General features: G+C 42.0%; 1 protein-coding gene across 7 annotated transcripts in view; it reads left to right on the top strand.

Moving 5' to 3' along the window:
• Window positions 1-13,416, top strand: part of SCN11A (sodium voltage-gated channel alpha subunit 11) — a 130,623-nt gene that overhangs the window by 68,663 nt on the left and 48,544 nt on the right. For 5 of the 7 annotated variants that reach the window (XM_060307599.1, XM_060307598.1, XM_070046662.1 and 2 more), the window contains 4 exons: window positions 581-684; window positions 4,412-4,579; window positions 5,350-5,413; window positions 12,953-13,094. In XM_060307599.1, coding sequence (XP_060163582.1) covers window positions 581-684; window positions 4,412-4,579; window positions 5,350-5,413; window positions 12,953-13,094 — 478 coding nt within the window. The remainder of the gene's footprint in view (window positions 1-580; window positions 685-4,411; window positions 4,580-5,349; window positions 5,414-12,952; window positions 13,095-13,416) is intronic. The other 2 variants (XM_060307594.1, XM_060307595.1) reach the window with 1 other exon arrangement.

Here is a 13,416-nt window from a genome sequence, read left to right as displayed (position 1 = left end):
TTATTTAATTTGTGCCAGCCATTGTCTTAAGCACTTTGCATATATTTTTCTGTTTTATATTCATGAAAGCCCTTTGAAGTAGTTACTATTAATTTCAGAGTTTTACATTTGAAGGTCAATGGTCAAGTGCTCCTGGTTATTGAGAGATGGTGTAGTATGTGGGCTCTGGAGCCAGACTGCCTAGGTTCCTTCTGGGCTTGGCCACCTGGTGAGACCTTATGGAAGTGTACTGGGGCCTGGAACTTGATAGCAAGTCAATAAATGTTTAAGTTGATTTCTGTTATCCATGGATGTAGCCACAACTGCAGTGACTATTTCAAGGAATCCTCATCTATGTCCAAGTGTAAAGGTTAGCTGAGAGCAGCCTCCTGTGCAATCTGTGGTCCATAGGGTCCATAGCAATAGAGCACTAGTGGTATTGCCAGGTCCTGACACGAAGGTGGGATTGGAAGGGGAGGTTGCAGATTTCATTCTGGTGGACACACACCTCAGGCTGTGCTTACTTGTGACCTTTGTGGAGATGTGCCGGGCAGACGCATGCCTGAACAAGCCTGGACTTTCCTTGTGCTTTGTCTTGTAGGTTTGTGTCATATTCACCATATATCAAGGACAGCAGCATCAGTCTGTCATCCCTGCGTACCTTCCGAGTGTTCAGAGCTTTGAAAGCAATTTCAGTAATTTCAGGTAAGTCACTCTAACTTTCAACACTGGCTCTTAGCGGAAGAGAATAGTTAAAATTTCTCAATATGTCATGTAAACCACAAACTAACAAACTCTGCTTTATTCATTTATTTGATCATTCAACAAATATGTATTGAGCACCTAATATCCACTGTGCTAGCTGCTTGGGATATATCAATGAGCAAACAGACAAAGGTCCCTGCCCTCATGGAGTTTACATTCTAGGTGGGGGGTTGGGAGACAGACTTAAGCAGTAACTATAATAAATAAGTAAATTATATAGCGTGCTGGAAAGTGACATATGCCATGGAAAAATAAAATGGAAAAGTAGGCGATGTGGTGGCTCTTGGAAGTCACGGGGGTTCATGGAAGCAGGTTGCAATTTTAGTGGGGTGGTTAGGATAGGTGTCATTGAGAAGGTGAGATGTGAGCAGATTTGAAGGTGGTGAGGGAGTTTCACAAGCAGATATATGGGAAGGAGTGTTCTGAGCATAGGAAGCAGCCAGTCTACAGACCGAGGACTATAAAACATGTGGGTGGGGCTGGAGCAGACAGAATGAGGGGCCAGGTGGTGGAGGAGGGACCACAGAGGTGAAGGGGAGGCACCTAAGTACCGGGAAGACTTGGGCTTTGCTCTGAGAGAAATGGGAGCCATGCAGGGGCTTTGAGCAGAGGAGTCATGACCTGACCCAGGCTTTAAAAGGATTACTCTGGCTGTTGTGTGGGGAACAGAATGTGCGGGAGCAAAGGTAGAAGCAGGAACACCAGATAGGAGGCATGTTGGTCACCATGGAAATGTGCTGCTCAGATCTCCTGCTGCAGGGAGTGCAGTTGACTAATGGTCCCAGCTGCCCCCTCTCTGGATTCACCACTGCATTCATGTTCATGCCAAGATCACGCTTTCCCTGCATGTGGGGGCCGCTAGCGCAGGCCCGCCCCTGAAAGGTATGGGACTCCTCTATGTGGGACTTTGGCTCAGCGGCTCCTCAGCAACCAGGGTGAGACTGTCTCACAGCAGCACTGCAGTCTGAGGCACTTCCTGTCTATCCTGCTTCCTTCCTGATCTCCTTTCCCAGGTGTCAGCCCTGTGTCACAGTCTGAGGCTCTCTTTGTCCCTCCACTCACTCCCTCCAGATTATTCCTCACAAGCATTTCCCCAGGAAATCTCTTGCAGTCTGGTCTCAAAGTGTCTGCTTCTCAGAGGGCCCAAACTGACACAGGGGGCCACTGCCATAATCCAAGCAAGAGGTGGTGGTGCTCTCAGATCAGGCAGTGGAAGAGGAGTTGGTGAATGCTGGTCAGATTCTGTGTAAATTTGAAGGTGGAAACAAGAGAACTTCCTGACAGGTTGATTGTATACATGATATGAGCAAAAGAAGAGTAAAGGATGAGTCAAGGTTTTTTGTCTGAGGGACTGGAAAGATGGAATCATCACTGAATGAGAAAAGGAAGGCTGTGAGAGAAGCAGGCCTTGGGGGTCAGATTAGGAATCAGCTTTGCATGTGTTCTGTTTGAGATGGCTGTGAGACATCCAAGTCAAAGTACCAAGTAGGCAATGAGATATGTGAGGCTGGAGTTCCAGGGCTGCAGATATCATTTTGGAGATTATGAGCCTGTAGATGATATTTAGAGCCATGGAATCTGATGAGATTACCAAGAAAATGAGCATAGATGGAAAGTAGAAGAGGACCAAGGACTGAGTCCCAGGCACTGTAGACCTTAAAGGGGAGGGGAGAGAGGAGAAACCAGCAAAGGAGATGAGCAAGAGCCACCAGTAAAGGAGGAAAGAGAGCAAAAGTGGTCTCTTGGAAGCCAGGCAAGGAAGGAGCTCAGTGGATCAGGATGAAGCCAAGGACGGGGTTGTAAATATGAATTCCAGTTTATCAGAAATGAGGTTATTATGGCACAGTCTTCTCCTTCCCCTTTCCTCTCTTTCCTTTACAAAAAAAAACTTTATTAAAAAATATTCTCCCTCTGGACTCCTTCCTTCTCCCCTTCTTCTTCCCTTCTTCTTCTAGTCTCTTCTATCAAAACTCCAGGCAATTTGGATCTTTTTCATACAGAGGCAGTGGTTATTTTTGGAAACTCCAGAAGAACAACTGCATAGTGATAAAGCAACTGGCAGTCAGAGGACACTTTACGTAGAACATGTCTCTCTTTCTCTTCCTCTTTTGCAAGGTGGACCTTGGTTTCCCAGGTAGATTTAGGAGCTTTCTGCCTGAGCTGAGTCCCTCATACTTCGCGTGGGTAAAATATACATTCAGGGAGACACTTAGCAGCTTTCATGTTCCCTTCCTCGTCTCTAAGCAGGTGAACATACTCTCCATTTTGACTCATGAAACGCATGAGATCCCTGGATGCTTTTTGGAAGGAAGAGTATGAGATACAATCTTTTATGGGACTATGTAAAAATAATTCAGGAATCACAGCTATCTTTCATCCAAATCATCTTGCTTTGGAGAAGACTCGAGCCTCTTGTTACAGATGAAAAATCAGGCGTAGATGAGGTTACACTATTTTCGTGTTTGGTGCCCCTGACCATGCAGGGGAAACGTGATCTTGGCGTGAACATAAGTGCACTGGTGAATCCAGTGGATGTCCCAGCTTGGCCTGAAGTCTCCTCCTCATGTGGCATCACCCTTGGTGGAAGGTCATCTGCTGTGGGCTTGGCCTCCCATCAGATGCTACTTTGTGTTCTCAAGTCTGCCATTCATGTTTTATGCTGATCAACCGAAACTTTGTCACTTAGTGTTATCCCACACATTACCGATGCCATCTGCTGGTTTCTCTCTCCAGCTGTGTTGAGAGCAGAGCCTGTGACTCAGTGTTGTGCTGGGACTGACTTGTTCCAACTCCCCAGCAGACTGTGCACATCTTTTTCCAACTCTGCATCCAGGGACGTCATGTTGGTAGCTTGAAAACAGCTGGGGGAGAAGGGTGTATGGAGGGAGAAGAGGGGTCTATGCTCCGGAATTCAGCAAACGAGGACATCTGTAAATGCTGCAAATGAAGACTTTCTCTGTCTCCCCTCCCCTCAAGAGCTGATTTTAAACATTTACCAACAGACTGCAAGACTATGTCCTTTTTATTTTGTAACTTTGGCAGCCTGACAGTGTACCATGGACATAGTATGTGCTTGGTAAATATATTTCTTGAATGAATTTTTAAAAACCCTTATAATAAGTAGTAATCTGAGTTTCTTTTCCTAAGACATCCTTATTATTTGGATCCAGACAAAGCTCCTTCTTCCAGCTCCCTGATCCCCCAATTTAGCTATATCTCATGGCACCTCGTGTACCTTATAGTAGGTAGTAGCTACCAAATGTTAAATACAGCTCTGCTCCTTCTCTCAGGAGGCCTCACTTTGGCCTTAATGCTGCCTGTGACCCCCAGCCGTGGAGGTGCCTGCACAACTGTCATCAAGTTATGTCTTGTGTCTCTGTGGCATGTTTCTGCTCAAAGTCTTCTCACTTGCCCTTCAGAGCAGCCCTGTGGCATCTGTAGAGCAGGATAAAGAGGCCAAGTCCTAGACCAGTGGACCACTCTGATGACCCATAGCTTCTAAGGCACAGCGTTATGGCCTCAGAATCCTAGGTCAGGCCAGTTTCTGATACCAGCATGCAATCAGACAACTTTTGAGGCCTTGTTGCTCCCTCTCTGTTCCTTGCCTGTGTCTGGTGTGTGTGTGTGTGAGTGGGGGGCTTCTCCCCACATCTGTACTCTTCCTCAGGTCTGAAGGTCATTGTTGGGGCCTTGCTGCGCTCTGTGAAGAGGCTTATCGATGTGATGATCCTGACTCTCTTTTGCCTCAGCATCTTCGCCCTGGTAGGTCAGCAGCTCTTCATGGGAAATCTGAACCAGAAATGTGTGAGGAAAGACTGTGACTCTGACTATAAAGGTAAACACCCCACCTTTCACTCCTTGGTTTGTGCATGGTTAACTTTTATTTATCCCCACTCATATGTCTACTGATCTGCATTACAGAGTGTCTTAGGATCAAGGGATGACTTGTCCTTCTAGGGTTCTCAAGTGGGCAGATGCATTTCTTAGAGAACTGCCTCATTCTTTGGGTATCCATGAAGAAGTAAAATCCTGAAGCCACATCCATAGGAGTGGTGTCACCTTCCATCTCTGCCCACTTCCTTGTCATGTTTTGCAGAAGTCTTCAGAGTGCCTGGCTTTGGCCAAAGGGGACCAGCAACTTCCCACAATGCCTGCCCCCACCCAAGTATTTTCTTCAATGATATTGCTCCTTTTATGTTGCACCCTCTCCACTCTGAGGTCAACCCTATATCAATTTCATGTGTCCTGAATTTTATGTGGCCATACTTTCTCCATGACTGTCCTGGTTTATGAGCTTCTCATGGGCTGACCCTGTGTCCAGCTTCTCCTAGGGGTGGTCTCTGGTTCAGTTCTATGTACTGAGAGGTACTGCTTCCTCCTCTTATTTCTCCTTCCTTCTCCTTTTCCCTCTTTTTCTCTTGCATCTTCCTGAGGGCTTAGGCTCTAGTTCCTCTCTAGATCATTTCATTGAGATCACTTTGATCACTTTGATCATTTTGGAGGATTCTGAACCATCTGTTTCAAGCATAATCTGGCATATTTGCTATTCTTTTTCCTTTCAATGTTGTTTTTTCAAATCTGAATTTATAATTATTTCCTTCTCAGACTATTGCTTTGAAAAGAAAGATTCCACTGAATTCAGAATATGTGGCACATGGATGGAGAGCGGGTAAGATGTTTATACTCTTCATTCTATCTTTTTGAAGTGATGTGGCAGACAGTCTTTATCTAATGACTTGTAGAAGCAGTGGTGGTAGTTCTCAAACACTACTATTTCATGTGTCTAAGAAAGTTTATTTTATTTGGTTTTTTTAACATATTTATTTATTTGGTTGTGCTGGGTCTTAGTTGCAGCAGGCGGGCTCCTTAGTTGCGGCTCTCCAGCTCGTTAGTCACAGCACGTGGGCTCCTTAGTTGTGGCATGCAAAATCTTAGTTGCGGCATGCATGTGGGATTGGTTCCCCGACCAGAGAATGAACCCGAGGCCCCTGCACTGGGAGCACAGAGTTTTATCCACTGCGCCACCAGAGAAGTCCCTCTAAGCAAGTTTAGATGTGCATTACTAAATTAAAAATTATTTCCAAGTGTTTAAAGCAGTTCTCTCTCCTAAATTATATTGAATTTGTATCTGATGAGAAACCTACTGAAAACATAGGGGTATTTTGACATTATGGAGCGCATATTCAAGGCCATCAAAGGTAAGAAAGGATGTTGTGACTGAAAGCCCCATCTAGACCTATTTCCTGTTCAATGACATGGCCCTGATGGAAGACATCTCAGCACACGTCTTCTGTTTGTTGATCTGTGACCCCCACTGCCTCTAATTGCACACACTGTTGTATGTGTGTTCATACACATTCACTTCAACAGTTAGCCCTCTGACCCTTTGGGGATACTGTTCCTTCTTCCAGGATATTAGTACTCTCTGTGGTGAGAGATTCATTCAGTGAAGGTTTATTGAGTGTATTTCAAATTAAGATAATATGCTAGGCACTTTGATGAAATAGATGACATTTATCTCTCAATAACAAATAGGTATCAAGGGCCAACATTGTGCCAAGCTCTGTGTTAGGCCCTAGGAATCCAAGTACAAACAAAGGAGTGCTGCCCTCTTGAAATTGACATCTTTCAGGCAACAGAGATGTACAGTAAATTCTTGAAAGTGTGATGAATGTTATAAGAGAGACCTGTAGATACTGAGAGAGATAACAGAGATGTAACCCTGCCTGTAAAATTAAGGAAGTCTTCTCGTGGTGGTGACAGATTCTGATTAGGTCAAACTCACAGACTTATTAGGTTTTAATACAGGGTTTATTGAGCTCTCTAGAATGATCCTCGGCAGGACATACTGCACGTACATTGTTTTCATTCAATGAGGAGCCCAACAGCTGTCACAACAGTGCTTCTTTGATCCATCATCCATGCAGGGCAGGTATGGTTACTATAAGCAAAATCCAAGGTGGGGTGGGCCATCTAAACATACAGATGCAGAAGCCTTGGTTTCCAACTGTGTGCCAGTCACAACTCTCTCAGTCTAGGTGTAGTCTCAAAGCTCAGGAGTTTTACAGTAAGCGAACTCCTAGTACATGACCTTCGACACTGATCATAACGTGGTAGTTTCCAAGGAGATGGCAGATCTGAGGTCACCTTCCCAGACAGGCCTCTGTTCAGGGCCCAGGCTTGGTTTTCAGCCTTTACTCACTGCCTCCTCTGAGGACTGACTGAATGGTGACTACAACATGGGTCTGAAGCATGAGTGGGAAGTTCTGGTGGATGAGAAGATAGAGCAAACGATTCCTGATGGTACAAATAGCAAGGATGAAAGCCTCAGGACATGAGGACATGTGGGGATAGTAAGAAGCCCAGAAGCTTGTTAGGCAGAGGGGCAGGAGACAGGAGCCAACCATGCAGGACCTGGTAGCCCATCACTGCTGAGGATTTTGACTTCAATCACAAAGGAAACAAGACCTGATCAGATTAGATACTTTTAAAACTCACTTTTGTCTGCTACATGGAGAATGGATGGATAGAGTAGATGAAGCAGCCACTTAGGAGGCTATGTTAATACAGATGAGAGTCACGAAGCTGTTCAGTGGAGATGAAGAGAAATGGATGGATGAATTCCCAAAGACGTTTAGGAGACAGAAAGAACAAGACTTGTGGATTGAAGAGGGGTGTTGGCATCTGTGCAAATGCACGTGTAGGATAGTGGTGAGAAGTGCAAAGGGGAGAATAGAAAAAATCAATATAGAATTAAAAGATAAAGCAATGAAAGAGACAGAAAATATGAGAATAAATATCAATCCAGAAGTTTCAGCTTTTGACTAAGTAGGAATTCCAGAAATAGAGCACAGAAAAAGCAAAAGGGAGGAAATTAGCAAAGGTAATACAGAGAATTTCCCTGGGATTAAAGATGCAAATACCTCAGTGGCCCATAAAGTAGCCAACACAATGAATGAAAAAGGACCATGTCAGGTGCATTATCATGGCGTTTCAGAACGTTTGGGGAAAAAGATCTGAAAACCAAAGAGAAAAAGGTTACCCACAAAGGATCAGTATCAGAATCCTCAACAACAGCATAGGGTTAATAGCTGAGCAGTGATTTTATGTTTCTGAAGAAAAACTATGTTCAACCCCAAATTCTATTTCTGGTCAAACTGTAACTCTACTGTGAAGGCAGAGTAAAGATATACCCATATGTGCAAAGATCACCCAGTCTTCCTAAAAAGCTACTTGAGGTTTGGTCCAGAAAAATGAGGGAGTAAAACTTAGAAAGAGCAATACAAAAGAGCCAAGAAAAAATGTATCTGACGCAGGAGACCCAATGACACAGGCCATGATATTTTCCATGAAGAATGATATAAGTAGTGGTGAGGTAGGGTGGGATGTTGGAAAACCCTTACCTACCACAGCAGAAAGCTAGTCAACAAAGACTAAAACTGATAAATCAAATACCAGGATAAGCATTTTAAAAAATTATAGTATAGTTGAATCTCAATATCATATTAGTTTCAGGTGTACAATATGGTGATTCAATATTTTCATAAGTTATACTCTAAAGTTACTGTAAAATATTGGCTATATTCCTGTGCTGTGTAATATATCCTTGTAGCCTATTTATTTATTTATTTATTTATTTATTATTATTTTTTGTGGTACGCGGGCCTCTCACTGTTGTGGCCTCTCCTGTTGCGGAGCACAGGCTCCGGATGCGCAGGCTCATTGGCCATGGCTCACGGGCCCAGCCGCTCCGCGGCACGTGGGATCCTCCCGGACCGGGCCACGAACCCGCGTCCACTGCATCGGCAGGCGGACTCTCAACCACTGTGCCACCAGGGAAGTCCCCTATTTATTTTATACATAGTAGTTTGTACCTCTTAATCCCCTACCTCTATTTTGCCCCTCCCCCCTTCCCTACTGGAAACCACTAGTTTATTCTCTATATATTTAATTCTGTTTCTGTTTTGTTATATTCATTTGTTTCATTTTTTAGATTCCATGCATAAGTGATAACATTCAGTATATGTCTTTCTCTGTTTGACTTATTTCACTAAGCATAACCCCCTCTAGGTCCATCCACATTGTTGCAAATGGCAAAATTTCATTCTTTTTTATGGCTGAGTTATATTCCATTGTATGTGTATACAGCACATCTTTTCTATTTTTTATATAGGAGTATAGTTTATTCACAATGTTGTGTTAGTTTCAGGTGTAAAGCAAAGTGATTTAGTTATACATATTCATACATCTAATCTTTTTCAGTTTCTTTTCCCATATAGGTTATTAAAGAGTATTGAGTATAGTTCCCTGTGCTCTACAGTAGGTCCTTTTTGAATATCTATTTTATGTACGGTAGTGTGTATATGTTAATCCCAACCTCCTAACTTATCCCTCCCCTGCCACCTTTTCCCCTTTGGTAGCCATGTTTGTTTTCTAAGTCTGTGAGTCTGTTTCTGTTTTGTAAATAAGTTCATTTGTATCATTTTTTTAGATTCCACATAAGTGATATCATACGATATTTGTCTTACTCTGTCTGACTTATTTCACTTAGTATGATAACCTCTAGGTCCATCCATGTTGCTGCAAATGACATTATTTCATTCTTTTTTATACCACATCTTTTTTATCCATTCATCTGTTGGTGGACACTTTGGTTGCATCCATATCTTGGCTATTGTTAATAATGCTTCTATGAACATTAGGGTGCATGTATCTTTTTGAATAGTGTTTTCATTTTCTTCAGCTATATACCCAGCAGTGGAATTGCTGGATCATATGGTAATTCTTTTTTTTTTTTTTTTTTTTTTTTTTTTGTGATACGTGGGCCTCTCACTGTTGTGGCCTCTCCTGTTGCGGAGCGCTCCAGATGCGCAGGCTCAGCGGCCATGTCTCACGGGCCCAGCCGCTCTGCGGCATGTGGGATCTTCCCAGACCGGGGCATGAACCTGTGTCCCCTGCATCGGCAAGCGGACTCTCAACCACTGAGCCACCAGGGAAGCCCTATTTTTAATTTTTTGAGGAACCCCATATTGTTTTCCACAGTGGCTGCACTAATTTACATTCCCACCAACAGAGTACGAGTCTTCCTTTTTCTCCACATTCCTGCCAACATTTGTTATTTGTAGACTTTTTGATCGTAGCCATTCTGACAGGTTTGAGGTCGTATCTCATTGTGGTTTTGATTTGCATTTCTCTAACAGCGTTGTTCTGCATCTTTCCATGTGCCCATTAGCCATCTGTATGTCTTCTTTGAAAAATGTCTATTCAGGTCTTCTGCCATTTTTTAATCAGGTTGTTTGTTTTTTTTTGATAGAGTTGTGTGAGCTGTTTATATATTTTGGATATTAACCCCTTATCGGTCATATCATTTGCAAATATTTTCACTCATCTAGTAGGTTGTCTTTTCATTTTGTCAGTGATTTTCTTTGCTGTGCAAAACTTTTTAAGATTAATTAGTTTGTTTATTTTTGCTTTTGCTTCCTATGCCTTAGAAGAAAGATCAAAAAAATATTGCTATGATTTATGTCAAAGAGTGTTCTGCCTATGTTTTCTTCTAGGAGTTTTATGGTTTCTGGTCTTACATTTAGGTCTTTAATCTGTTTTGAGTTTAATTTTGTATATGGTTTGAGAAAATGTTTTAATTTCATTCTTTTCCATGTAGCTGTCCAGTTTTCCCATCACATTTATTGAAGAGACTGTCCTTTTCCCATTGTATATTCTTTCCTCCTTTATTGTAGATTAATTGACCATAAGTACGTGAGTTTATTTCTGAGCTCTATATTCTATTCCATTGATCTGTGTCTATTTTTGTGCCAGTACCATGCTGTTTTGGTTACTGTAGCTTTGTAGTGTAGTCTGAAGTCAGGGAACATGATATTCCCAGCTTTGTTCTTTTTTCTCAAGATTGCTTTTGCTCTTCAGGGTCTTTTGTGGTTCCATATAAATTTTAGGATTATTTGTTCTAGTTCTATGAAAAATGTCATGGTTATTTTGATAGGGATTGCATTAAATCTGCAGATTGCTTTGCGGTAGGATGGACATTTTAACAACATTAATTCTTCCAATCCATGAACACAGTATATCTTTCCATTTCTTTATATCATTTTCAGTTTCCTTCATCAGTGTTTTATAGTTTTCAGAGTATAGGTCTTTTACCTCCTTGGTTAAGTTTATTCCTAGGTATTTTATTCTTTTTAATGTAATTTTAAATGGGATTGTCTTCTTGCTTTCTCTTTCTGATAGTTTATTATTAGTATATAAAAAGCAACAGATTTCTGAATATTAATCTTGTATCCTGAAATTTTACTGAATGCATTTATTAGCTCAAATAGTTTTTTTGATGGAGACTTTAGTTTTCTATCTATAGTATCATGTCATTTGCAAATAGTGATAGTTTTACTTCTTCCCTTCCAATTTGGATGACTTTTGTTTTTTTTTCTTGGCTGATTGCTGTGGCTAAGACTTCCAATGCTATGTTAAATAGAAGTGGTGAAAGTGGGCATCCACCTTATTCCTGAGATTAAGCAAGCGTGTGCATATGTTCTTCATGAGCAGAGTCTCAGTTTGTTACAGCCCTCCTGTAAGTCCCACTAGTTTTCAAACCAGCTAAGGGAACTTGTCTTCCTGGTGTTGGACCCCAGGGCTGGGGTGCCCAATATATGATTCAAACCCCTCACTCCCCAGGGAGGATCTCCAAGCCCATGATATCCCTCTCTTCTGTGCCCCTAACTAGGGAGTCCCAACCTGATTGCTTCTCCTTCCTTCCTTTCTGACTCAGTGTGGATCTTTCTTTACAGTCTTGTGTCCAGTTTACCACCAGTGTCCAGTTTGTTTTCATTGAGAATTGCTCCACATGTAGATGTATTTTTTAATATAAATTTATTTATTTATTTCTGGCTGCATTGGGTCTTTGTTGCTGTGCGCGGGCTTTCTCTAGTTGTGGTGCATGGGCTTCTCATTTCAGTGGCTTCTCTTGTTGTGGAGCATGGGCTCTAGGCGTGTGGGCTTCAGTAGTTGTGGCACTCAGGCTCAGTAGTTGTGGCTCACGGGCTCTAGAGCGCAGGCTCAGTAGTTGTGGCGCATGGGCTTAGCTGCTCCATGGCATGTGGGATCTTCCTGGACCAGGGTTCGAACCCGTGTCCCCTGCATTGGCAGGCCGATTCTTAACTACTGCGCTACCAGGGAAGTCCCATGTAGATGTATTTTTGGTGTATTCATTGGGGGAGGTGAGCTCAGCATCCTCCTACTCCGCCACCTTGATCTTCTCCCAGTAAAAGCACTATATTCAGAGATAACAGACCTAAAAGAGCTAAAAGTTGTTGAATTTGGGGTGTATAAATGACAGATGAAGAATGATGGAATGGTTTTCATTACAAGCCTTTTGGTGCCATGTGACTTTTTTTAAACCACATGCATGTGCTACTTTGATAAAAATACTATGTTTATTACAAATTAAGAAAGTACATACTCATAGTATATTCGATAGATGCACTCAATGATGTGTTTTTGGTGATGTGGACAAAGACCTATATGCAAGATATCTACTGTTTTTAAAGTAAAACCCAAATGTTTGTAAGAATAGAGGACTGATAACAATTGATAGCTAAATATTTAGCATTAGCAAAGCACTTATATAAATCCCAGAACTGTAGGACATGAAAAGAAATGAGATATTTCCTTGTATGCTGGTGGAAAAGACCTCCAATCAATACCATTCCATGAAAAAAGCAAAGTGCAAGAGAGTGTTCAAAGAATGCTCCCATCCATATATTATAGAAAATGTATATTGATAATATGTGCTTTTATATTCATAGAGGACTTCTGGAAATTTACTAAAGTAACTGTTAAACTGTGCCTCTAGGAAGTGGGGCTGAGTGGGGAGAGAGGGAGACATCATATTCATTGTATGTCCTTTTTTTACTGTAAAGTGTTCACTATGTCACTGCACTTAATTTTTCAATGAAAAAATGCCGGTATGAACTTCCTAATCAATCCATTTGAGAAAAGTCTATGAGTGCCCATGTTTAGATATAGAATGGGAGGCTTGGAAGGTGGAGGATGGCCAACTCTATAAATATTCTCTTCACCTAGGACTTTTGAGTGTGAGCCCATGGTTCTTGGAAGAATCAGTGCCCTGGGCAGGGTGTCGAGGGGAGGTGGGCTGCAGGATATGTAATTCTTTCTCTGTTCCTTTGTTTCCAATATCTAGGGCTTGTTCTGAACAATTTGAATGCAAACATACCAATAAAAATCCTGACTATAATTACACGAATTTTGACAGCTTTGGCTGGTCTTTTCTTGCCGTGTTCCGGCTTATGACCCAAGATTCCTGGGAGAAGCTTTATCAACAGGTTATCTATTTATTCATTCTCTCTCTTTATTTCCCTCTCTCTCTCTCCCCCTCTCTTCCCTGCCCCTCTGCCTCCTTCCCTCCTCTCTCCCTTTCCATCACTTATCTATCTCTTCATCATTTATTTATAACCTACCATCTCTCCTTCACCTTTGTCATCTATTTCTTATCCTTAACAGTTGTACTGTTAAATTGTATTTTAGAAATTCTATTAGAAACATCAAAAAAAGACTATAAATGTGATATTTGGAAGAAGAGTACAAAAAAACTCCTCTTCCTAGAAATATCACCCCTCTCCAGATTCCCCACTGACTGAAGTTCCA

The sequence above is a fragment of the Globicephala melas genome, chromosome 11, assembly GCF_963455315.2.
Source record: "Globicephala melas chromosome 11, mGloMel1.2, whole genome shotgun sequence".
Taxonomy (NCBI): domain Eukaryota; kingdom Metazoa; phylum Chordata; class Mammalia; order Artiodactyla; family Delphinidae; genus Globicephala; species Globicephala melas.
This window is presented reverse-complemented; position numbering and strand designations above follow the sequence as displayed.